This window comes from Pelophylax lessonae, assembly GCF_965119305.1.
Source record: "Pelophylax lessonae genome assembly, chromosome: 8".
NCBI lineage: Eukaryota > Metazoa > Chordata > Amphibia > Anura > Ranidae > Pelophylax > Pelophylax lessonae.
This window is the reverse complement of record NC_138775.1, coordinates 300,049,911-300,075,306: the sequence shown is the minus strand read 5'-3', so window position 1 is coordinate 300,075,306 and position 25,396 is coordinate 300,049,911. Positions and strand designations below refer to the sequence as shown.

Below are 25,396 nucleotides of genomic sequence, written 5' to 3'. Positions count from 1 at the left end.
ATGTGGAATGAGGGGCTTAAACCTGGGAAGAAGGTGGGCGGAGGGCTGAAGCTTGGTAAGATGGAGTGCCAAGGCCTGGGAAGATGGCGGGTGGAGAGATGAGGACTAGTAAGATGGCAGGTTGAGGCTTGGGAAAATAGCCAAGAGCTGACGCATGAAGATATTTTAGCCAGCACACCAAGGATTTGCATAAGCAGTCCAAAAACTTTATTCCAGAGAAGATCACATCAAAAAAATCAGTGCAACGTTTCGGAGCCGCGCAGGACCCCTTCGTCAGGCATGTGACGATGGTTAGGAAAGAGCTGAGGTCTGAGAAGATGGTAGATGGATGAAGGAGGCCTGGGAAAATGGCAGGTGGAAAGCTGAGGCCTATAAAAATAGGAACTGAAGGACTGAGGCTTGGGAAGATGGCAAGCGAAGGGCTGAGGCTTGGGAAGATGAAGAGCTGATACCTGGGAGGTGGATGGGAGAAGGACTGAGGCCTGGATAGATGGGAGGCGAAGGACTGAGGCCTGGATAGATGGGAGGCTAGGAGCTGAAGCCTGGGAAGATGGGAGGGGCAGAGTTGAGGCCTGGGAAGTGGGAAGCGTACAAAGATGGCGGCTGGAGGACTGAGGCTTGGGAAGAGGGCAAGCGAAGGGCTGAAGTTTGGGAAGATGAAGAGCTGAGGCCTGGGAAGTGGATGGGCAAAGGACTGGGGCCTGTAAAGATGGTGGAGGACTGAGGCATGGAAAGGTGGGAGGCGAAGGACTGAGGCCTGGGAAGATGGGGGGTGGAGAGCTGAGGACTAGGAAGATGGCGGGCAAAGATTTGAGGCCTGGGAAGATGGTGGGCAGAGAGGTAAGGCCTTGGAAAATGAGAGGTGGATAGCTGAGGCCTAGGAAAATGGCGGCCTCAGAGTTGAGGCCTTGGACAATGGGAGGTGGAAAGCTGAGGTCTGTGAAGATGACGGGCAGAGAGTGGAGGCCTTGGAAATTGGGAGGTAGAAAGCTGAGGCCTGGAAAGATGGCGGACGGAGAGGTAAGGCTTTGGAAAATGAGAGGCAGATAGCTGAGGCCTAGGAAAATAGCGTCCTGAGAGTTGACGCCTTGGAAAATGGGATGTGGAGAACTGAGGCCTTGGAGAATGGGAGGTAGAGAGTTGAGGCCTTTGAAAATGGGAGGTGGAGAACTGAGGCCTTGGAGAATGGGAGGTAGAGAGTTGAGGCCTTTGAAAACGGAAGGTGGAGAACTGAGGCCTGGGAGGATGGGATGTGGAGAGTTGAGGCCTTTGAAAATGGGAGGTGGAGAGCTGAGGCCTGGGAAGATGAAGGGATGAGGCCTGGGAAGATAGCGGGCGTAGAGTTGAGGCCTTGGAAAATGGGAGGCAGAGAGCTGAGGCCAGGGAAGATGGCGGGTGTAGAGTTGAGGCCTTGGAAAATGGGAGGCGGAGAGCTGAGGCCTTGGAGGATGGGAGGTGGAGAGCTGAGGCCAGGGAAGATGAAGGGCTGAGATGTGGGAAGATGGCGGGTAGAGAGCTGAGGTCTGGTAAGATTGCAGGCATACAGCACCATAGACTGTCTCTGGGAAGATGTTGCTCTGGTGGAGTGCGCAATAGAAATGGCACACTGTAAGTCAGACACAGAAGGCGCTCCCTCTGCAGTGGTGGGATGGCGACTGCTTGCTCTGTAGGTGAGGATGTAAAGTGTTGCTGTGCAATGCTATTTGGGGGGTTGTTTTAGTCGGGTGAATTACTTTTCTTGAACCTGAGGATTCAATGCGGCAATTCTGGGGCCGGTTATATACTTTAAAAAGTAACCGCCTGATTCCTGTTGGCGTCCTCTATCGGGGCTCATTCACACCTCAGCGGTTTACTTGCAGCATCACTCAGCCCTGCGGAAGACGCTGAAAAGCAAGTCCCAAGCAGATTTTGTTTAAACAATGAGGTGAGAAATGCACCCATTAAAAATGGAGTCAGAAGGCTTCCTATTGGCAGCTTGAAGTCACATGGTAATATCACAGCTGATAGGAGAGTGTTGGAAAGTCAGGTGTAAAAATGTGAAATGAAATGATGAATACCTGGGAATGTATTGTATTTAGTCACGGGTGGAACTGAACCTATTCACAAATTCGTTGAGCAATCAGCATATCACCGCAATGCGCAGGAACGTTCGTTCTAATATATTCATAATTTTCCCAATCAGTGTATAACATATCCCCTCCCCCAGAGCATCAGGTTGAATGTATAGCGGCACTGCCAGACCCATCAGTTTTGACTCACTGACGCATTTCGTATTTCTCTGGCATCACCCATCCCCCGGGGGCCCAGGAATCAGGCGGGATCCATGTGGGTTGGTAAACAGGTCTTATCGAATTGTTAGACGAGGTGCAGTTTGGAGGAAGATCCGAATAGTCACGTATAGCACCCCTTTCTATAAATGCCGCCCTGAGTCCGGGCAGTGAGCAGCCCCCCCCCCCTGCTCGGTCGGTAGGAGTGGCTTGGCGTGGTACGGTGAGCGGCGGCTGGCGGGATGAGGGAGCGGGTGGAGGGTCTCTGTACTTTGGATGCTTCTTATAATTGTTTTTCTATAATTGCGTGATCGGGGGTTTGAAGAGAAAACATTGTAATTATTGCCTTTACAGTTTTTATAAAATAATACTGGAAAAAAAAGAGAAGCTGTCGTGTCTTCTGTTCTATCGGTCTCATCACTCGAATCTCCCAAAAGTCTTCTTTATACTTCCCTTTCCATTTACAGGGGCAATGGTGGGAACATGGCGGTGGCTTGGTTTATAAAAGTACAAAAACTCTGGACGATCGTCCTGAGATCTGCACCCAGAGGACCATTTTCTTAAAGGATCGTATGCTTGCTGAGTGAATGGTGAGATTTGTTGCATTGGGTGGAGGGGTCTGGAAAACTACACAGTGGCTCAGTAGTTGGGACTTCTGCCTTGCAGCACTGGGGCCCTCGGTTCAAATTCTTACCAGGACACCATCTACTTGGAGTTTGCATGTTCTACCCATGCTTGTGTGGGTTTCCTCCCACTCTCCAGAGACGTGCTGCTAGGTATTTGGCCCTAGCATGATTTTCTACCGAGCACGCTCAATACGTCTCTCCCAACAGCAGATAAAGTGCTTTGAGTCCGCAAGAAGAAAATCATTATTTAGATGAGGGTTGTAACAGAACTGCGACCCACACTGTGTTTGTGTGCTTCCGTCAGAATACCGCTTCCTCCAGTCTTGAACATAGACATCAGATATTACAGCCGGCCCCCATACAAAACTAGCCGAGAATAGCTTGTATAGCTCTGGAACCTTTATTGAACAAATTCACACCGAATATATACCCCACAGGAGGACGTCCCCCTCCTGATTAGATTACCCCAGCAGGTCAGGTGCCTGATTACATTATCCTATGCAGATGAAATTGTGTACAGAAATATAATTAACCTGAACTAATTACCTAGCCATCTGGACAGAAACAATAGGTGAATGGGAATCCACATCTAGACAATGTTATAATTAACATGTTAATTAACTCAGCACTGCAACAAGGCTAAAACAAAATACATTACACATTATCCTAAGTATAAACACGGAACACCTTATTAAACAGATTATAGCAGTAGACCCCAGTAGCAGACTGTCCATCTCTTACATTGAAGTACGTGGAATCCACATCTAAGCAATTCTTTGATTATTTAGGAGTCACAGACTTCATGGCAACAGGCTATAGGTCTCACAGTGTAAAGTGGGAATAAATCTTCATATATTTCTTGCGATATATGGTTAATAAATATTTCTGTCCCATTTGAGGTAACCCAAACCATATTCTCAGGGTCCATTAAGTACCCGTCCATCATTTTCCTGGTCACCCTTTGCCCCTAATAGATACAGGGTGACTTACACATAAGAGGGAACCTAGAGAGCTGAGAGAGGGATTTCTCAACCTCTCTAAGGTAAGCTGGGTTCCACGGGCCCATAGTGAGTAGGCAAGAAGCTGGCCTGCAATCCCCTCCAAAAGCCCCTGTCCTGAGTGAGTTTATCACAAGGGTGTCTCCAAACTGTCTAAACAAGGGGTCAGTTTACTGTCTGTGATGGTATTCACTGTCACTGGGAGTGAAAGACAGATACTTAATGAACACTGAGAAAATGGTTTGGATAACTTCAAATGGGAGATTAATATTTATCAACAATATCTCTTAAGAAATATGAAGATTTAATCCCACGTTACACTGTGAGACATATAGCGTGTTGCCATGAAGTCTGTGACTCCTAACTAATCAAAGCAATGCTTAGATGTGTATTCCATGTACTTCAATGTAGGAGACGGACTGGCAGTCTTTTCCTATTGTCTGTCTATTGAGGTGTGATGTGTATTCTGTTAAGCCTGTGTCTCCCATTGTTAATTGTTAATGAACTCACATTTTTTCTGTCCAGGTGGCTTGATAATTAGTTTGGGTTAATTCTATTTCTGTATACAATTTCATCTGCATATGATAATGTAAACAGGTAACCCCTGATCTGTGTGTGGTAATCTGATCAGGAGGGGGAGATCATGCTGTATATAAATTCTATGTGACTGTTCAATAAACAGGAGATTCCAGTACAAGCTAAGTTGTCGGCTAGCTTTGTATGGGGGCGGCTGGGAAAATCTGATATCTATGTTCACAACTGGGAAAAAGCTGTATACTCACGGAAGTCCACAAGTACAGTGTGGGTTGCGGTTCCATTACACTGTCCTTCAAACTTTAGGGGGGCCAGAGTGCAGCCATTGGGAGTAGAAAAGTTTCTGACGTCAGTGGGAAAAAACAATGCCCCATTGTTAGTGTCAGTGGGAGGAGTTATGCCCCGTCATTGCTGTCATTGAACTCCATTGTTGGTGTCAGTAGATGAAATAGTGCCCCAAGGGCCGGATACAAGAAAGCAAAGGGCCACATCTGGCCCCCGGGCCGCAGTGTGGGGTCCACTGATTTAGAGTGCAGAATATTTCTAAAATACATTTGCATATCTGTTTGTCCATTGAAACTGCATGCAAATGGTGCATCCGTAAAGTATTCACAGCACTTCACTTCTTCCACATTTTATGTTACAGCCTTATTCCAAAATGGATTAAATTAATTATTTTCCTGAAAATTCTACAAACAATCCCCCATAATGACAACGTGAGAGAAGTTTGTTTGAAATCTTTGCAAATTTATTAAAAATAAAAAAGTAAAAAATCTCATTTACATAAGTATTCACACCCTTTGCCATGTACATAAGTATTCACACCCTTTGCTCAATACTTTGGTGAAGCTCCTTTGGCACCAATTCCAGCCTCCAGTATTTCTGAGTATGATGCTACAAGCTTGGCACTCCTATTTTTGGGCAGTTTCTCCCATTCTTCTTTGCAGGACCTCTCAAGCTCCATCAGGTTGGATGGGGGAGGGTCGGTGCACAGCCATTTTCAGATCTCTCCAGAGATGTTCAATCGGGTTCAAGTCTGGGCTCTGGCTGGGCCACTCAAGAACAATCACAGAGTTGTCCTGTAGCCACTCCTTTGTTATCTTGGCTGTGTGCTTAGGGTCGTTGTCCGGTTGGAAGATGAACCTTCGCCCCAGTCTGAGGTCCAGAGCGCTCTGGAGAAGGTTTTCATCAAGGATGTCTCTGTACATTGCTGCATTCATCTTTCCCTCCATCCTGACTAGTCTCCCAGTTCCTGCCACTGAAAAACATCTCCACAGCATGATGCTGCCACCACCATGCTTCACAGTAGGGATGGTATTGGTCAGGTGATGAGCGATGCCTGGTTTCCTCCAGACATGACGCTTGCCATTCAGGCCAAAGAGTTCAATCTTTATTTCATCAGAGCAGAGAATTTTGTTTCTCATGGTCTGAGAGTCCTTCAGGTGCCTTTTGGCAAACTCCAGGTGGGCTGTCATGTGACTTTTACTGAGGAGTGGCTTTTGTGTGGCCGCACCCATACAGGCCTGATTGGTGGAGTGCTGCAGAGATGGTTGTTTTTCTGGAAGGTTCTCCTCTCTCCACAGAGAAACGCTGGAGCTCTGTCAGAGTGACCATCGGGTTCTTGGTCACCTCCCTGACTAAGATACTCCACTAATGGATGATGGAGGCCATTGTGCTCATTGGGACCTTCAATGCTGCAGAAATGTTTCTGTACCCTTCCCCCGATCTGTGCCTCCATACAATTCTGTCTCCAAGGTCTACAGACAATTCTTTGGACTTCATGGCTTGGTTTGTGCTCTGACATGCACTGTAAACTGTGGGACCTTATATAGACAGGTGTGTGCCTTTCCAAGTCATGTCCAATCAACTAAATTTACCACAGGTGGACTCCAATCAAGTTGTAGAAACATCTTAATGATGCTCAGTGGAAACAGGATACATCTGAGCTCAATTCTGAGTGTCATGGCAAAGGGTGTGTACATGGGATTTTTTCCTTTTTTATTTTAAAGTAATTTGTAAATATTTTAAACAAACTTCTCTCACATTGTGATTATGGGGGATTGTTTGTAGAATTTTGAGGTAAATCATAAATTTAATCCATTTTGGAATAAGGCTGTAACATAACAAAATGTGGAAAATGTGAAGTGCTGTGAATACTTTACGGATGCAAAGTATATTCTCTTCAGATTGAATGTGTGAATGGGGAATATACCACATTATGGCCACTAGATGGAGCTGAGGTGGTGAATATACCACATTATGGCCACTAGATGGAGCTGAGGTGAGGAATTTACCACATTATGGCCACTAGATGGAGCTGAGGTGGGGAATATACCACGTTATGGTGACTAGATGGTGCTGAGGTGGGAAATATACCATGTTATGGCCACTAAATGGAGCTGAGGGGTGGAGAATATACAACATTATGGCCACTAGATGGAGCTGAGGTGCAGGGAATATACCACATTATGGCCACTAAATGGAGCTGAGGGGTGGAGAATATACAACAACATGGCCACTAGATGGAGCTGAGGTCTGTGGAATATACCACATTATGGCCACTAAATGGAGCTGAGGTGGGGGATTTACCACATTATGGCCACTAGATGGAGTGTAAGGTGCCGGAAATATACCACATTATGGCCACTAGATAGAGCTGAGGTGGAGAAAATACCACATTATGGCCACTAGATGGAGCTGAGGTGTGGGGAATATACCACATTATGGCCACTAAATGGAGCTGAGGTTCGGGAAATATACCACATTATGGCCACTAGATGGAGCTGAGGTGCGGGAAATATACCACATTATGGCCACTAAATGGAGCTGAGGTGTGGAGAATATATCTCATTATGGCCACTAGATGGAGCTGAGGTGGGAAATATACCACATTATGGCCACTAGATGGAGCTGAGGTGCTGGGAATATACCACATTATGGCCACTAGATGGAGCGGAGGTGTGGGGAATATACAATATTATGGCCACTAGATGGAGCTGTGGTGTGAGAAATATACCACATTATGGCCACTAGATGGAGCTTAGGTGTGGGGAATATACAACATTATGGCAACTAGATGGAGCTGAGGTGTGGGGAATATACAATATTATGGCCACTAGATAGAGCTGTGGTGCGGGAAATATACCACATTATGGCCACTAGATGGAGCTGAGGTGTGGAGAATATACAACAGTATGGCCACTAGATGGAGCTGAAGTGGGGAATATACAAGATTATGGCCACTAGATTGAGCTGAGGTGCTGGAAATATACCACAATATGGCCACTAGATGGAGCTGAGGTGTTGGGAATATACCTCATTATGGCCACTAGATGGAGCTTGGGTGCAGGGAAAATACCAAATTATGGCCACTAGAAGGAGCCGATGTGGGGAATATACATTATGGCCACTAGATGGAGCTGAGGTAGGGAAAATACCACATTATGGCCACTAGATGGAGATGAGTTGGGGAAAATACCACATTATGGCCACTAAATGGAGATGAGTTGGGGAAAATACCACATTATGGCCACTAGATGGAGCTGAGGTGGGGAAACTACAACATTATGGCCACTAGATGGAGATGAGGTGTGGGGAATATACCACATTATGGCCACTAGATGGAGCTGAGGTGGGGAAAATACCACATTATGCACACTAGATGGAGCTGAGGTGGGGAATATACAGCATTACGGCCACTAGATGGAGCTGAGGTGGGGAATATACAACATTATGGCCACTAGATGGAGCTGAGGTGGGGAAAATACCACATTATGGCCACTAGATAGAGCTGTGGTGCGGGAAATATACCACATTATGGCCACTAGATGGAGCTGAGGTGGGGAATATACAGCATTACGGCCACTAGATGGAGCTGAGGTGGGGAATATACAACATTACGGCCACTAGATGGAGCTGAGGTGTGGGGAATATACCACATTATGGCCACTAGATGGAGCTGATGTGGGGAATATACATTATGGCCAGTAGATGGAGCTGAGGTGGGGAAAATACCACATTATAGTCCCTAGATGGAGGTGAGGTGGGGAATATACCACATTATGGCCACTAGATGGAGCTGAGGTGGGGAATATACCACATTATGGCCACTAGATGGAGCTGAGGTGGGGAAAATACCACATTATGGCCACTAGATGGAGATGAGGTGCAGGGAATATATCACATTATGGTCACTAGATGGAGCTGAGGTGGGGAAAATACCATATTATGGCCACTAGATGGAGATGAGGTGTGGGGAATATACCACATTATGGCCACTAGATGGAGCTGAGGTGGGGAATATACCACATTATGCACACTAGATGGAGCTGAGGTGGGGAATATACCACATTATGGCCACTAGATGGAGCTGAGGTGGGGAATATACCACATTATGCACACTAGATGGAGCTGAGGTGGGGAATATACAGCATTACGGCCACTAGATGGAGCTGAGGTGGGGAATATACAACATTATGGCCACTAGATGGAGCTGAGGTGGGGAAAATACCACATTATGGCCACTAGATAGAGCTGTGGTGCGGGAAATATACCACATTATGGCCACTAGATGGAGCTGAGGTGGGGAATATACAGCATTACGGCCACTAGATGGAGCTGAGGTGGGGAATATACAACATTACGGCCACTAGATGGAGCTGAGGTGTGGGGAATATACCACATTATGGCCACTAGATGGAGCTGATGTGGGGAATATACATTATGGCCAGTAGATGGAGCTGAGGTGGGGAAAATACCACATTATAGTCCCTAGATGGAGGTGAGGTGGGGAATATACCACATTATGGCCACTAGATGGAGCTGAGGTGGGGAATATACCACATTATGGCCACTAGATGGAGCTGAGGTGGGGAAAATACCACATTATGGCCACTAGATGGAGATGAGGTGCAGGGAATATATCACATTATGGTCACTAGATGGAGCTGAGGTGGGGAAAATACCATATTATGGCCACTAGATGGAGCTGAGGTGGGGAATATACCACATTATGCACACTAGATGGAGCTGAGGTGGGGAATATACCACATTATGGCCACTAGATGGAGATGAGGTGGGGAAAATACCACATTATGGCCACTAGATGGAGATGAGGTGCAGGGAATATATCACATTATGGTCACTAGATGGAGCTGAGGTGGGGAAAATACCACATTATGGCCACTAGATAGAGCTGTGGTGCAGGAAATATACCACATTATGGCCACTAGATGGAGCTGAGGTGTGGGGAATATACTACATTAAAGCCACTAGATGGAGCTGAGGTGGGGAATATACCACATTATGGACATTAGATGGAACTGAGGTTCAGGGAATATATAACATTATGGCCACTAGATGGAGCTGAAGTGTGGGGAAAATACCACATTATGGCCACTAGATGGAGATGAGGTGGAGAAAATACCACATTATGGCCACTAGATGGGGATGAGGTGGGGAAAATACCACATAATGGCCACTAGATGGAGATGAGGTGGGGAAAATACCACATTATGGCCACTAGATGGGGATGAGGTGGGGAAAATACCACATTATGGCCACTAGATGGAGTTGAGGTGGGGAAAATACCACATTATGGCCACTAGATGGAGATGAGGTGGGGAAAATATCACATTATGGCCACTAGATGGAGATGAGGTGTGGGGAATATACCACATTATGGCCACTAGATTGAGCAGAGGTGGGGAATATACCACATTATGCACACTAGATGGAGCTGAGGTGGGGAAAATACCACATTATGGTCACTAGATGGAGCCGAGGTGGGGAAAATACCACATTATGGCCCTAGATGGAGATGAGGTTGGGAAAATACCACATTATGGCCACTAGATGGAGCTGAGGTGGGGAATATACAACATTATGGCCACTAGATGGAACTGAGGTGGGGAAAATACCACATCATAGCCACTAGATGGGGCTGAGGTGGGGAATACAACATTATGGCCACTAGATGGAGCTGAGGTGGGGAAAATACCACATTATGGCCAAAAGATAGAGCTGTGGTGCAGGAAATATACCACATTGTGGCCACTAGATGGAGCTGAGGTGTGGGGAATATACCTCATTATGGCCACTAGATGGAGCTTGGGTGCAGGGAATATACTAAATGATGGCCACTAGATAGAGATGAGGTGTGGGGAATATACCACATTATGGCCACTAGATGGAGCTGATGTGGGGAATATACATTATTGCCACTAGATGGAGCTGAAGTGTGGGTAATATACCACATTATGGCCACTAGATGGAGATGAGGTGAGGAAAATACCACATTATGGCCACTAGATGGAGCTGAGGTGGGAAAATACCACATTATGGCCACTAGATGGAGATGAGGTGTGGGGAATATACCACATTATGGCCACTAGATGGAGCTGAAGTGTGGGGAATATACAATATTATGGCCACTAGATGGAGCTAAGGTGTGGGGAATATACAACATTATGGCCACTAGATGGAGTTGAGGAGCATACTTATTTCCTAAGATAGTCGGCACCATCTGGTGGTCAAAATGTGGTATTTTTAATTACCAAATGAAAATGAATAACTCAACCCCAGCAATGGCTGTCCGGGGAATACTGCTTCAGTTTTCAGAGACAGCTTAGCTGTCAGAACAGTCTGAGGCTGCTTTTTATTTTCTTTGTGAAAAATAACTGTTCCTCTCCATAGAAATCAATGAGATCCTCCCATTTTGGGTTTGCAGTGCAGCATGGAAGAATGAAAATCAATCCTGAATGATTGACATGTACAGGGCCCATAAGATCCATTCAGCCGTCAGACACAATCTGCTATGAAATGATTTGGTGTGATAAAATGGGTGTATTTATAACAAATGTGATTAACTGCTTGTCCAATAAAACTGCATGTAAATTTCTTCTGTGTAAATGGGGCAAAAATTGAATGTTCTCAGGCTATAATCTCTGCAGATCGAATGTATGAATGGAGAATATACCACAATATGGCCACCAGATGGAGCTAAAAAAGCAAATTGATTTCCTGTGATACTCATTGGCATCTAGTGACCATAATGCTGTGTTTCCAAATTTACACATTCTATTGGCAGAGAATATAGCCTGGGAACAATCGATTTTCCCTCATTTGACAGATTTAATGTACATTAAATTTCAATGGATGAACCGCTATTATTTTATACTTACACCCCCATTTTATCACACAAAATTATTTGATAGTGGATTATGTCACCATGAATGTATTTTATAAATAGTTGTTTGTCCACCAATGTTGAATGTAAATCACTTTTGTGACAATAGTGACAAATCGAATGTTCTCTGATCATAATCTCTGCAGATCGAATGTATGAATGGGGAATATACCACAATATGGCCACCAGATGGAGCTGAAAAAGCATATTTATTTCCTGTAATACTCATTGCCATCTAGTGACCATAATGATGTATTTCAAAATTCACACATTCTATTTTAGCAGCAAATCATTTGGTTGTGGAGTGTCGCCATGAAGGAATTTATAAAAAAAAATGTGCATTAATGTTTGTCCCCCAATGTTCAATGTAAAATGTGCAAATGGAGACAAATTGAATGTCCCCAAGTTTTTTTTCAGAACCTCAAATTTGTGAATGGGGAAAATACTGGATTATTGCCACTAGATGGTGCTATTATAGGAAAAAAGTATGCTCTACAGCTTCTTCTAGTGTCCATAATGTGGTATATTCCCCATCTGCACATTTGAACTGCAGAGGATACACAGCCTGAGAATCTTCGATTTTTTCCTGTTCCCAAGGAAGAAACTCACATGCAGTTTTGAGGGATGAACAGATATTTAGGTGTTTTATAGCTCTATTCTACACACACGAAATACCTGAAATGTGGAAACCATTCATCAAATTACATCGATGACATATCAATCCAATATAAATCGGTGTCCTTAAAAGTCCAGAAATCACCTTCGATGTCATCCTGGGCAGAAAAAGGATCCACTTCTTATCAAATCAGCACCGGTCCTCCAAATAAGTGCTTTATCCAACCGCGACAATCCACCCCAACCGCCAAAAACAAACTCACCGACCTCAACTGACCTCCTAAACCAATCATTCGGTCAGATGGCGCTAAATTTGTTTGCACAGAAATAATTATTTCCTTCCTATCTTCCTTCCCTCCTTCCTTCCTTCTCTTCTATCCTTCCTTTCTGTCTTATCTTTCCTTCCCTCCTTCCTTCCTTTCCTTCGATCCTTCTTTCCATCCCTTCCTTCTTTCCTTCCTTTCAATCTTTCCTTCCTTTCCTTCCTATCTTTCTTCTATCCTTTCTTCCTTTCCTTCTATCCTTGCTTGCCTTCCTTCTATCCTTCCTTTCCATCCTATCTTTCCTTCCTTCCTTCCCTCCCTCCCTTCTATCCTTTCTTCCTTTCCTTCTATCCTTCCTTCCCTTCCTTCCTTCTTTTCCTTCCCTTCCTTCTATCCTTCCCTTCCGTCCTATCTTTCTTCCCTCCTTCCTTCCTTCCCTTCTATCCTTTCTTCCTTTCCTTCTATCCTTTCTTCCTTTCCTTCTATCCTTCCTTCCCTTCCTTCCTTCTTTTCCTTCCCTTCCGTCCTATCCTTCCTTCCTTCCCTCCCTCCCTTCTATCCTTCCTTCCTTTCCTTTGATCCTTCCTTCCATCCCTTCCTTATTCCTTCCTTCCTACCTGCCCTTCAATCTTTCCTTCCTTTCGATCCTTCCTTCCTTTCCTTTGATCCTTTCCTTCGTTCCCTTCCCTTTTTCCTTCATTCCTTCCCTTCCTTCAATCCTTCTTTCCTTCCCTTCTATCCTTCCTTTCCTTCGAACCTTCCTTCCTCTTCCTTCCTTCGCCCACTGACTTTCCTCTAATTGATACATGATGCAAAGAGACCTTGCTTTGTGCACTGGAGTGCAGTCATGTTGGAACAGGGAGGGGCAATCCACAAACTCCTCCCACAAAGTTGGGAGCATGAAATTGTCCAAAATGTCTTGGTATGCTGACACCTTAAGAGTTCCCTTCACTGGAACTAAGGGGCCAAGCTCAACCCCTGAAAAACCCCCCACACCATAATCCCCCCCTCCCCCACATCATAATCCCCCCGCCACCAAATGATTTGGACCAGTGCACAAAGCAAGGTCCATAAAGACATGGATGAGCGAGTTTGGGTTGGAGGAACTTGACTGGAATCTTGTGGGAAGAAGGGAACGTTGGGAGTCCTCATGGAGGGTCATCACTGGGATGGGAGACTCTTGTGGGAAGAAGGGAACATTGGGAGTCCTCATGGAGGGTCATCACTGGGATGGAGACACTTTGGGAAGAAGGGAAAGTTGGGAGTCCTCATGGAGGGTCATCACTGGGATGAGAGACTCTTTGGGAAGAAGGGAAGGTTGGGATTCCTCATGGAGGGTCATCACTGGGATGGGAGACTCTTGTGGGAAGAAGGGAACGTTGGGAGTCCTCATGGAGGGTCATCACTGGGATGGAGACACTTTGGGAAGAAGAGAAAGTTGGGAGTCCTCATGGAGGGTCATCACTGGGATGGGAGACTCTTTGGGAAGAAGGGAAGGTTGGGATTCCTCATGGAGGGTCATCACTGGGATGGGAGACTCTTGTGGGAAGAAGGGAAGGTTGGGATTCCTCATGGAGGGTCATCACTGGGATGGGAGACTCTTGTGGGAAGAAGGGAACGTTGGGATTCCTCATGGAGGGTCATCACTGGGATGGCAGACTCTTGTGGGAAGAAGGGAACGTTGGGATTCCTCATGGAGGGTCATCACTGGGATGGAGACACTTTGGGAAGAAGGGAACGTTGGGATTCCTCAAGGAGGGTCATCACTGGGATGGGAGACTTTTGTGGAAAGGAGGGAACGTTGGGATTCTTCATGGAGGGTCATAACTGGGATGGAGACACTTTGGGAAGAAGGGAACTTTGGGAGTCCTCATGGAGGGTCATCACTGGGATGGGAGACTCTTTTGGGAAGAAGGGAACGTTGGGATTCCTCATGGAGGGTCATCACTGGGATGGAGACACTTTGGGAAGAAGGGAACGTTGGGAGTCCTCATGGAGGGTCATCACTGGGATGGGAAACTCTTGTGGGAAGGAGGGAACGTTGGGATTCCTGATGGAGGGTCATCACTGGGATGGAGACACTTTGGGAAGAAGGGAACGTTGGGATTCCTCATGGAGGGTCATCACTGGGATGGGAGACTCTTGTGGGAAGAAGGGAACCTTGAGATTCTTCATGGAGGGTCATCACTGGGATGGAGACACTTTGGGAAGAAGGGAACGTTGGCATTCCTCATGGAGGGTCATCACTGGGATGGGAGACTCTTTGGGAAGAAGGGAAGGTTGGGATTCCTCATGGAGGGTCATCACTGGGATGGAGACACTTTGGGAAGAAGGGAACGTTGGGAGTCCTCATGGAGGGTCATCACTGGGATGGGAGACTCTTGTGGGAAGAAGGGAACGTTGGGATTCTTCGTGGAGGGTCATCACTGGGATGGAGACACTTTGGGAAGAAGGGAACGTTGGGATTCCTCATGGAGGGTCATCACTGGGATGGGAGACTCTTGTGGGAAGAAGGGAACGTTGGGATTCCTCATGGAGGGTCATCACTGGGATGGGAGACTCTTGTGGGAAGGAGGGAACGTTGGGATTCTTCATGGAGGGTCATCACTGGGATGGAGACACTTTGGGAAGAAGGGAACGTTGGGATTCCTCATGGAGGGTCATCACTGGGATGGGAGACTCTTGTGGGAAGAAGGGAACATTGGGATTCCTCATGGAGGGTCATCACTGGGATGGAGACACTTTGGGAAGAAGGGAACGTTGGGATTCCTCATGGAGGTTCATCACTGGGATGGAGACACTTTGGGAAGAAGGGAACGTTGGGATTCCTCATGGAGGGTCATCACTTGGATGGAGACACTTTGGGAAGAAGGGAACGTTGGGATTCCTCATGGAGGGTCATCACTGGGATGGAGACACTTTGGGAAGAAGGGAACGTTGGGATTCCTCATGGAGGGTCATCACTGGGATGGGAGACTCTTGTGGGAAGAAGGGAACGTTGTGATTCCTCATGGAGGGTCATCACTTGGATGGACACACTTTATCTCAGAGAGAAGTTACAGTTCATTGTGGAACAGAATCGGAATAAAGACTCGGATTCAGCTACAAAAGACTAGTTTTATTGTTAGAAATTTCCTGTGTCCTCCCGCCGCAGTTCTTCGTCCCGCATTACAGAGACGGGCGTTCTACAATCAGCTCATACAAATCATAAAACACATTTCCAGAGATTCGTTCAACGCGTTTCACTGCATTTTCTGACATTTGCGTTTTGCGTCAAATTTGTGAACGGAAAATGGTAATAAAATTCTCTGGGTGACCTTCAACACACCTGACTGTGTGGCGTCATTCACGGCTCTGCCGGACGGGGCAATCTGTCTGTTACTATGAAGAGGAACTCTACTAAGTCTCCACAGTCCTCGTACCTCATCTCGTACCGTGACCTGCGTCTTACTAAACTAAATAAAAGTTCTTCATAATCACCCCAGAAACTCTTCAGTTTTCTTATTTCATGAATATAATGTCCTACTTAAAGTCAGCATTGTGGTAAACCTACTATAGGGACATAAAGGAAAGTCCCTACGTGAATGGAGGGTCTGTGTAGCTAAGCTGTAGTCAGCCTGAGCTTTGATTATGTTATCTGTGCTCACTAGGGTTCTCCTAAGCTCAGATATTAGTTCTTTCTCCCTTGGTTAGTGTGAGAAGATACAATATATTGAGTTGGGAATATTTATCATCCTTGGCCAGTCACTGAGGATGTTATTCCATTGATGTGAGCTGAGGGGAAAAAGGTAAATATTTGGAGCAACCTCCTAGAAGGGTCTTTGCTATCGCAGATTTTGCTTGTTGAGAATGTCAGTATAGAGGTCTTTTCCTTCTAGGGTTGGTGTGGTGGGAATGTCAGTGTAGAGGTCTTTTCCTTCTAGGGTTGGTGTGGTGGGAATGTCAGTGTACAGGTCTTCCTGCTAGGCTTAGTGGCTGGCGTAGTGAAGATGTCAGTGTATGTAGATATCTTGCATCCTAGGCTTGGCATGATGAAGATGTCAGTGTAGAGGTCTTGCCTCCTAGGGTTGGCGTTGAGAAGATATCAGTGTAGAGGTCTTTGGCTCCTAGAATTGGCATAGTGAGGATGTCAGTGTAGAGATCTTTCCTCCCAGGCTTGGCTTGGTGAGGATGTTAGTGTTAAGGTCTTGCCTCCTAGGTTTGGCTTGGTGAGGATGTTAGTGTAGAGGTCTTTACCACCTTGGATTGACGTGGTAAGGATGTCAGTGTAGAGGTCTTGCCTCCCAGGCTAGGCTTGGTGAGGATGTTAGTGTTAAGGTCTTGCCTCCTAGGTTTGGCTTGGTGACGATGTTAGTGTAGAGGTATTTGCCGCCTAGGATTGACGTATTAAGGATGTCAGTGTAGAGATCTTGCCTCCCAGGCTAGGTTTGGTGAGGATGTTAGTCTTTGCCTCCTAGGTTTGGCATGGTGAGGATATCAATGTAGAAGTCTTTACCACCTAGGATTGATGTGGTGAAGGTGTCAGTGTAGAGGTCTTAGCCTCCTAGGATTGGCGTGGTGGGGATGTCAGCGTAGAGGTCTCCTCCTAGGCTTGGTGAGAATGTTAGTGAAGAGGTCTTTGCCTCCTCGGTTTGGTGTGGTGAGTATATCAGTGTAGATGTCTTGCCTCCTAGGGTTGGGGTGGCGAAGAGGTCAATGTAGAGGTCTTGCCTCCTAGGGTCGGCGTGGTAAGGATGTCAGCGTAAAGGTGTTGCCTAATCGGGTTGACGTGGTGAGGACATCAGTGTAGAGGTCTTGCCTCCTTCCTAGGCTTAGTGGCTGGTGTAGTGAAGATGTCAGTGTAGGTAGAAGTCTTGCCTCATAGAGTTGATGTGGTGAAGTTGACAGTGTAGAGGTTATGCCCCCTAGGGTTGGCGTGACAAAGATGTCAGTGTAGAGGTCTTGCCTCCTAGGGTTGGCGTAGTCAGGACGTCAGTGTAGAGGTCTTGCCTGCTAGGGTTAGTGGCTGGTGTATTGAAGATGTCAGTGTATGTCGAAGTCTATCCTCCTAGGATTAACGTGGTGAGGATGCCAGTGTTTAGGACTTTGCCTTCTAGGCTACGCCTGTGGGGAGGCCAGGGTAAAGAAGGTTTTTTTTTTCTCCCGGAGGACTCAAACTTAGGCGCAAGGAATCTAAACTGGCCTTTAGGAGAGGTCCAAGGAATCAATTTTTTGCCTGTTGCAGAGGCTTAATAAATAGGAAGATGGTGGCCCACCAGGAGCATCTTCAATGAAGAGCTTAGGGGAAGCTACCGAATGAAAATACCACAGAGACCTCACCATCTAAATCTTCAAGGTACCTGTGACTGCTAGTGTAAGGTCAGAGGACCAGAATCCTGTTTGTAGGTAATTACGTATTATTAGGACCACCAGCAATTGCTACTATTGAGAAGGCCATTACCAAGTTTCCATGCGAATAGATATCATGTGACATTTTTGATTTTGTTTTTTGGGGGTATCCAGTGCCCTGACTCTTTCTTCACAAGTTTTTAAGCAAATGAAAGCTGTAAAACCAAAGGGAACTGAAGCCTAATTCCTGCCATTGGTGGATCTGAGAGCTGCCGCGTTCCTCAGAGGGCGGGTCACTCTTAGAAAGAGCAGGACAGCCCAGCAGCTTCCTTGGGGATCGTCACTACACTACAAATCGCTGCTTTCAGTGCCATCTTAAGAGCATTAAAGGACCCCGGGCAATGCAGTGCACTGGGGCCCCGCCTACACAATCACCCACCAGAATAAAAATGCAAATTATGGATAATGCGATATTTATTGGTACAGCAGTGCCAGGCTAATGACAGCTTCCAAGTTGGGCGGCTGGGTCCAGTGACCACACACGGACGGGAGTCAGACTTGACTGTCCTGTGTGTGCCTGTTCCCATGGAGATGGACAGGCATTTCTGCAGTTGTGGGATCCCCCTCCATGGCCCAAGTGGCCTGACAGCAGCGCAGGGCCTACAGGCGCTTGCCACCTGCTAAGTTCAGCGGCGGGATGCACACAGGAATCGGGACTAATGCTTGGCTGGGGTTGGGTCGCTGGGCAGATGGGGCCCCCCGGGCAAAAGGGGCCCCGGGCAACTGCCTAGCATGCCCATTCGGTAAGATAGCCCTGACTGCTTTCCTGATACGGCTGTAGCACTGCCTGTGGGAATGGTTGAACTTGTTGGAGTCTGGAGCCCCTGTTGACCCTTAGAGTTGTACAGTGAAGAGATATGAGTATAACTGAACAGGTTAGTCCATATTGTGAGAGTGACCCCAGACTACCAAGTATAAAATAAGAAGAACACTGAGGGCTGATTCTATATTTAGTGTCTGAACTGTCACCAAAAGACCTGTAGACTGTGAATAAGATATAAGACAGAAGTTGATAGGAATACTAATACCATCCCCCCACGTCCGCCATGTTGTACACATTCCGTTAGATATTGGCATTACAAGGGGGATCAGAAATCTGTAGATCAGCCGTGTCTGTGGCCTTTGCCCTCTACGAGTTCTCCTGGCCCTCCTGTGGGTGGCAGTTCTTAGTCTTCTCACACTTGGCCAGGCGGTTCCCTTCCCAGTAGCCCACATCCTGCCCATCGTGGCAGCGGCACTTGGTGCAGGAGTCGACCCAGACGTACTGCCCTGCCGGGATGACCCGCCTCTGGGTGGCATCGGCATAACAGTTCGGACCTGCAGGGATGAAAAGGGAGATGAGTTCAAATCTCTTTCATCTTCTGATTGCTGTTCTCGGGTGACTACACCGCAATTATTTATTACAGATCTTTATAGAGCTCCATCAGTATACACAATGCTCTACATTTACATCAGTCCCCGCCCCCAAGGAGCTCACAATCCCACCGGGCCAATAGACCTAGCAGCATGTCTTTGGAGTGAGGGAAGAAAAGCCACACCAGCACAGGGAGAACAAGCAAACTCCATGCAGACCGTGTCCTGGGCAGAATTTGAAGTGATGACCCCAGTGTTTAGCAGCAAGCACAGGTTACGCCCCCCTTTTATGTTTCGTCATCTTCAGGAGATTGAATCCGCCATGATTCCTTCACCATTTTCCTGTGCTGGTCAGACTCTGAGATGTTGGCAAAAAATAAGAGGCTCATCTAGGGATATGTGTACCCCCACCCCCAACACACAAATTCACAGCGCCCCCCCCTATGGTTTCCATCTTCCACATTCTGTACAGACTATATACGGCGGTGGTCAGCCCCTCCTGGGCAAAGTGACGTATGGGTACGTCACTCGCCCACAAGCCTGTAGGGGGTGAGCGCGCCAAAGGTGGCGCACTCCCACCCCCCGCTCGTTCACTAACATCCCCGCGCGTGTTACCGGCGGCTCCGATGTCCGCCGGTCACTCGCGATCTCGCTCAGGAGGGGGAGAAAGGCAGACGGCTGATGTAAACAAAGCCGCCTGTCATTCTCCCTTAGATCATGACAGAGGCTATGTGATCCTGCTATGTAGGATCGCATGTCTCTGTGATGATCTAACAAGCCACGCCCCTTGACAATTAAGAATCACGCCCCTAGGGACACATTTAACCCCTTGATCACTAACAAAGTTAACCCCTTCCCTGCCAGTGTCATTAGTACAGTGACAGTGCATATTTATAGCACTGATTACTGTAGAAATGTCACTGGTCCCCCCAAAAGTGTCAAAAATGTCAGTCAGGGGTCCGATCTGTCCGCCGCAATGTCGCAGTCCCGCAAAAAAAAAAATCGCAGATCTCCGCCATTACTAGTTTAAAAAAAAACAATAAAAATGACATAAATCTTTCCCGTAGTTAGTAAACGCAATAACGTTTCTTGCGATTTTTTTTTTTTACCAAAAATATGTAGCAGAAAAAAAATTGGCCTAAAATGTTAAAAAAAATTTGATTTTAACATTTTTTTTTTTTGAGAATTTCATATAAAAAAATGTGAAAAATATTGTTATTTTTTCAAAACTGTCGCTCTTTTTTTGTTTATAGCGCAAAAATTAAAAATCGCACAGGTGATCAAATACCACCAAAAAAAAGCTCTGTTTGTGGGGAAAAAAGGACATAAATTTTATTTGGGTACAGCATCGCGCAACCGTGCAATTGTCAGTTAAAATAACGCAGTGCCGAATCGCAAAATATTGCCTGGTCAGGAAGGGGGTAAAATCTTCCGGTCCTAAAGTGGATAAAAATACGCTCATTGAGGATTTTTTTGTCAAAGACATGTAGCTAAATACATTTTGGCCTAAATATATGACAAACATTGAATATATTGGATATTTTTTAACTGTCAAAGTAGAAAACGTCAATTGTTTTGAAAAATTTTCGCTCTTTTTTTTATTAATATTGCAAAAAATTAAAATCGCAGAGGTGATCAAATACCACCAAAAGAAAGCTCTGTTTGTGGGGAAAAAAATTTTGTTTGGGTACAGCGTAGCATGAACGTGCAATTGTCAGTTAAAGTCACGCAGTGCCAAGTTGCAAAAAGTGGCCTGGACGTAAAGCAGGAAAATCCTCCGGTGGTAAAGGGGTTAAGGGGGGAAATCTTCCGGTCCAGAAGTGGTTAAGCTGCAGAGGCAATAGGCGTGCACATGTAAAATGAGGAGTTCCGCGCAAGTGGATTTAATTAAACTAAAGGCTGCAGCCTACCCCAAAATATAGGTAAACTATATCTAAAGATGTAAAGGTCGGTAGGGTATGTTGGCGCTGCCTATACAAATATATGGGAGTGAAAATATTGGCAGTATATAAGAATAAATAGATAAAAAAATGTTTTTAAATTAAATCAATCAATAGTGTAAAAGACTTAAAAAAGGAAAAATAGTCCTCATAAATACCAGATGTGCCAAGCAATGGAACAAATAAATATAATGCAAACAGTACTAGTAAATTGGATATTCAATAAATAGGATATATCTTAAATAAATCTAAACCAATATTATCAGATGCATATAATATATAAATTAAGATATATCACTTGGACATCCCCTTTTTCATATATACACTGGCACCTAGTGGCTACATTATATATTGCACTAGTCACTTTAATTGAGTTTGTATACACTTAATACTTGCTATATTTATTTATTGGTTATATTGGTTTGGATATATTTTAAATATATCTTATTTATTCACTTACAACACCATTAACACTAATTTATATATTATATGCATCTGATAATATTGGTTTAGATTTATTTAAGATATATCCTATTTATTGAATATCCAATTTACTAGTACTGTTTGCATTATATTTATTTGTTCCATTGCTTGGCACATCTGGTATTTATGAGGACTATTTTTCCTTTTTTAAGTCTTTTACACTATTGATTGATTTAATTTAAAAACATTTTTTTATCTATTTATTCTTATATACTGCCAATATTTTCACTCCCATATATTTGTATAGGCAGCGCCAACATACCCTACCGACCTTTACAATAGGCGTGCACATGCTGCGGCTGTAATGCTTTCCAGCCCGGGTAGGAAGTTGCGCTGCAGGTTGCGGGGAGTGAGCGCAGGGATCAAGGGGTTAAAGCAGGCAGTGAAGGGGCAATGCAGTGCAAAGTCAAATGCCCTCTGAATAACGATCTGAGCGCAGATCGCTCTTCAGAATGCAAAGCACAAGTGGAATGAGGCCTTAGACCTGATTTGTGTTGCATTACTGTTCTTGCATGTAAATGCGCGGTGCCCTGCGTTATTGCATGTGGCTTTAGGCAGCTCATTCTTTTCGAATAGTCGCACCGTGATTCAGCCAGATTCGGACACAGCGCAGTGCAATGTTCAGCGTGTCACCACTGTGGGGCGTTGCAGTGCGGAGGTGTTAGTGTTACCTGCTACCATATTGGTGCGTTGGGGTTCAAAATGAGTGACACCTCAGTGCATGGCAGTATGTGCGTTGTCAGGTGTTGCAGGAAGGTGCGAATGGAGACATTTAGAATGTTTCCTATTTTGCCTAGGCATACTTCAAAGCCCCCCCCCCCCCCCCAGGTTTTCTGTCCTGTGGAGCCCCCCTGCTGGCACACTCTAGGTACTTTCCCACAGCACAGACAGTTCTTAGTTCAGACAGTAATTGCTGCAGAGTCACTCACCATCTTTGCAGCGGGGACAGCACTCCCCCTTCTCGTAGATGGGGTTCACACATGGTGGGGGGGCGCAGTCGGCCACGAGGCAGCGGGCGATGCCATCGATGTCACAGGTGCACTGCTCACACTCCGAGGGCTGCAACATCAAACACAAGTTAGTGACTCCATACAGGGAAGAGGAGGAAGTCTTGGGGAACATGGGGGTGTGATCAGAGTGGGGGGATCTGAGGGTGTGATCAGAGTGGAGGAATTGGGAAGGGCGGGGGTGTGATTCTGGGGGTGTGATCAGAGTGGAGGGGTATTAGGGGGTGTGCTCAGAGTGGGGGAATTGGGGTGGGGGGTTGGTGTGATCAGAGTGGGGGGGATCTGGGGGGTGTGATCAGAGAGGAGGGGTATTTGGGGGTGTGATCAGGTTGGGGGGGGAACGATGTGATCTGAGGGTGTGAACAGAGTGGGGGGAAACACGGGAGGGGGGGCGGTGTGATCTGGGGGGGTGTGATCAGAGTGGAGGGATCTGGAAGGGGGGGTGTGATCAGCGTGGAGGGGTATTAGGGGGTGTGATCAGAGTGGGGGAATTGGGGGGGTGTGATCAAAGTGGAGGGGTATTTGGGGGTGTAATCAGAGTGGGGGGCGATGTGATCTGGGGGTGTGATCAGAGTGGAGCGATCTGGGGGTGTGATCAGAGTGGAAGAATCTGGAAGGGGGGTTGTGATCAGCGTGGAGGGGTATTAGGTGGTGTGATCAGAGTGGGGGAATGGGGTGGGGGGAGGCAGTGTGATCAGAGTGGGGGAATTGGGGGGATCTGGGGGGGTATTTGGGGGTGTGATCATAGTGGAGGGGTATTTGGGGGTGTGATCAGAGTGGGGGTGGGGGGGCGATGTGATCTGGGGGTGTAATCATAGTGGGGGGGAGCAATGTGATCTGGGGGTGTGATCAGAGTGGAGGGGTATTTGGGGGTGTGATCAGAGTGGGGGGGGGCGATGTGATCTGGGGGTGTGATCAGAGTGGGGGGGAGCAATGTGATCTGGGGGTGTGATCAGAGTGGAGGGGTATTTGGGGGTGTGATCAGAGTGGGGGGGGGGGCGATGTGATCTGGGGGTGTGATCAGAGTGGGGGATCTCGGGGGGTGTGATCAGAGTGGAGGGGTATTTGGGGGGTATCTAAGTGTGTACGGGTTAGGAGGGTGTAAAGTACTTGTCTTGCCCCGGGCGCTGACAACCCACGCTACGCCACTAGGTGGGGCTACCATTGCCCTGCATGAGTTAAATGCTTGTTTAGGTCTGGGGAACCAGGAAAATAATTTTTCTTGCCCGTTCTCCGGTACTCTAAGGTCCTCTGACATCATCAAGACCATTACAGAGCCCACAGCCCTACATTGGACAGGAGGATGTTGAGAAACAGAGAAGGGTTTTGGGATTAGAGGTGGGGTTGGGAAATAGAGGGGGGTTGGGGAGAAGAGGGGGGCTGGGAAGTAGAGGTGGGGTTGGGAAATAGAGGGGGGTTGGGGATTAGAGGGCGGGGGGGGGGGTTGGGAAGTAAAGGGGGGGTGGGGATTAGAGGTGAGGTTGGGAAAAAGAGTGAGGGTTCGGGATTAGAGGGGGAGTTGGGGATTAGAGAGGGGGTTGGGAAGTAAAGGGGGGGTTGGGGATTAGAGGTGGGGTTGGGAAATAGAGGGTGGTTGGGGAGAAGAGGGGGGTTGGGAAATAGAGGGGGGGTTTGGGATTAGAGGTGGGGTTGGGAAGTAGAGGGGGGTTGGAGGGTAGAGGTGTGGGGTTGGGAAATAGAGGGGGGGTTGGGAAGTAGAGGGGGGTTGGGGATTAGAGGTGGGGTTGGGAAGTAGAGGGGGGGTTGGAGAATAGAGGGGGGGTTGGAGAGTAGAGGAGTGGGGTTGGGGATTAGAGGTGGGGTTGGGAAATAGAGGGGGATTGGGGATTAGAGGTGGGGTTGGGAAATAGAGGGGGGGTTGGGAAGTAGAGGGGGTTTGGGGATTAGAGGTGGGGTTGGGAAATAGAGGGGGGGGGTTGGAGAGTAGAGAGGGGGGTTGGAAAGTAGAGGAGTGGGGTTGGGGATTAGAGGTGGGGTTGGGAAGTAGAGAGGGGGTTGGGGATTAGAGGTGGGGTTGGGAAGTAGAGGAGGGGTTGGAGAGTAGAGAGGGGGGTTGGAAAGTAGAGGAGTGGGGTTGGGAAGTAGAGGGGGGTTGGGGATTAGAGGTGGGGTTGGGAAGTAGAGGGGGGGTTGGGGAGTAGAGAGGGGGGTTGGAAAGTAGAGGAGTGGGGTTGGGGATTAGAGGTGGGGTTGGGAAGTAGAGGGGGGTTGGGGATTAGAGGGCGGGGGGGTTGGGAAGTAAAGGGGGGATGGGGATTAGAGGTGAGGTTGGGAAAAAGAGTGAGGGTTCGGGATTAGAGGGGGAGTTGGGGATTAAAGAGGGGGTTGGGAAGTAAAGGGGGGGTTGGGGATTAGAGGTGGTGTTGGGAAATAGAGGGGGGTTGGGGAGTAGAGGGGGTTGGGAAATAGAGGGGTGGTTTGGGATTAGAGGTGGGGTTGGGAAGTAGAGGGGGGTTGGAGGGTAGAGGTGTGGGTTGGGAAATAGAGGGGGGGTTGGAAGTAGAGGGGGGTTGGGGATTAGAGGTGGGGTTGGGAAGTAGAGGGGGGTTGGAGAGTAGAGGGGGGGGGGGGTGGAAAGTAGAGGAGTGGGGTTGGGGATTAGATGTGGGGTTGGGAAATAGAGGGGGATTGGGGATTAGAGGTGGGGTTGGGAAATAGACGGGGGGTTGGGAAGTAGAGGGGGGTTGGGGATTAGAGGTGGGGTTGGGAAGTAGA

The 25,396-nt window shown here is 47.1% G+C and overlaps 1 protein-coding gene and 1 long non-coding RNA gene across 3 annotated transcripts in view; one reads left to right on the top strand and one right to left on the bottom strand.

Moving 5' to 3' along the window:
• Positions 1-15,712: 15,712 nt before the first annotated feature.
• On the top strand, positions 15,713-17,747 carry LOC309561234. Of its 2 annotated transcripts, none has more exons than XR_014225553.1 (3): positions 15,713-16,306; positions 16,353-16,762; positions 17,472-17,747. It is a non-coding gene; the product is annotated as an uncharacterized lncRNA (long non-coding RNA). The 2 variants fall into 2 exon arrangements; XR_014225554.1 differs by lacking the exon at positions 17,472-17,747 and adding an exon at positions 16,763-16,782 and having other exon boundaries at positions 16,353-16,717.
• Positions 17,748-18,642: 895 nt separating this feature from the next.
• LOC309561879 (von Willebrand factor C domain-containing protein 2-like) overlaps positions 18,643-25,396 on the bottom strand; it is a 28,241-nt gene continuing 21,487 nt past the window's right edge. The window contains exons 2-3 of the mRNA XM_082265944.1: positions 22,583-22,712; positions 18,643-19,194 (exon numbers count right to left, since the gene is read on the bottom strand). Coding sequence (XP_082122070.1) covers positions 19,007-19,194; positions 22,583-22,712 — 318 coding nt within the window. The 3' untranslated portion in view covers positions 18,643-19,006. The remainder of the gene's footprint in view (positions 19,195-22,582; positions 22,713-25,396) is intronic.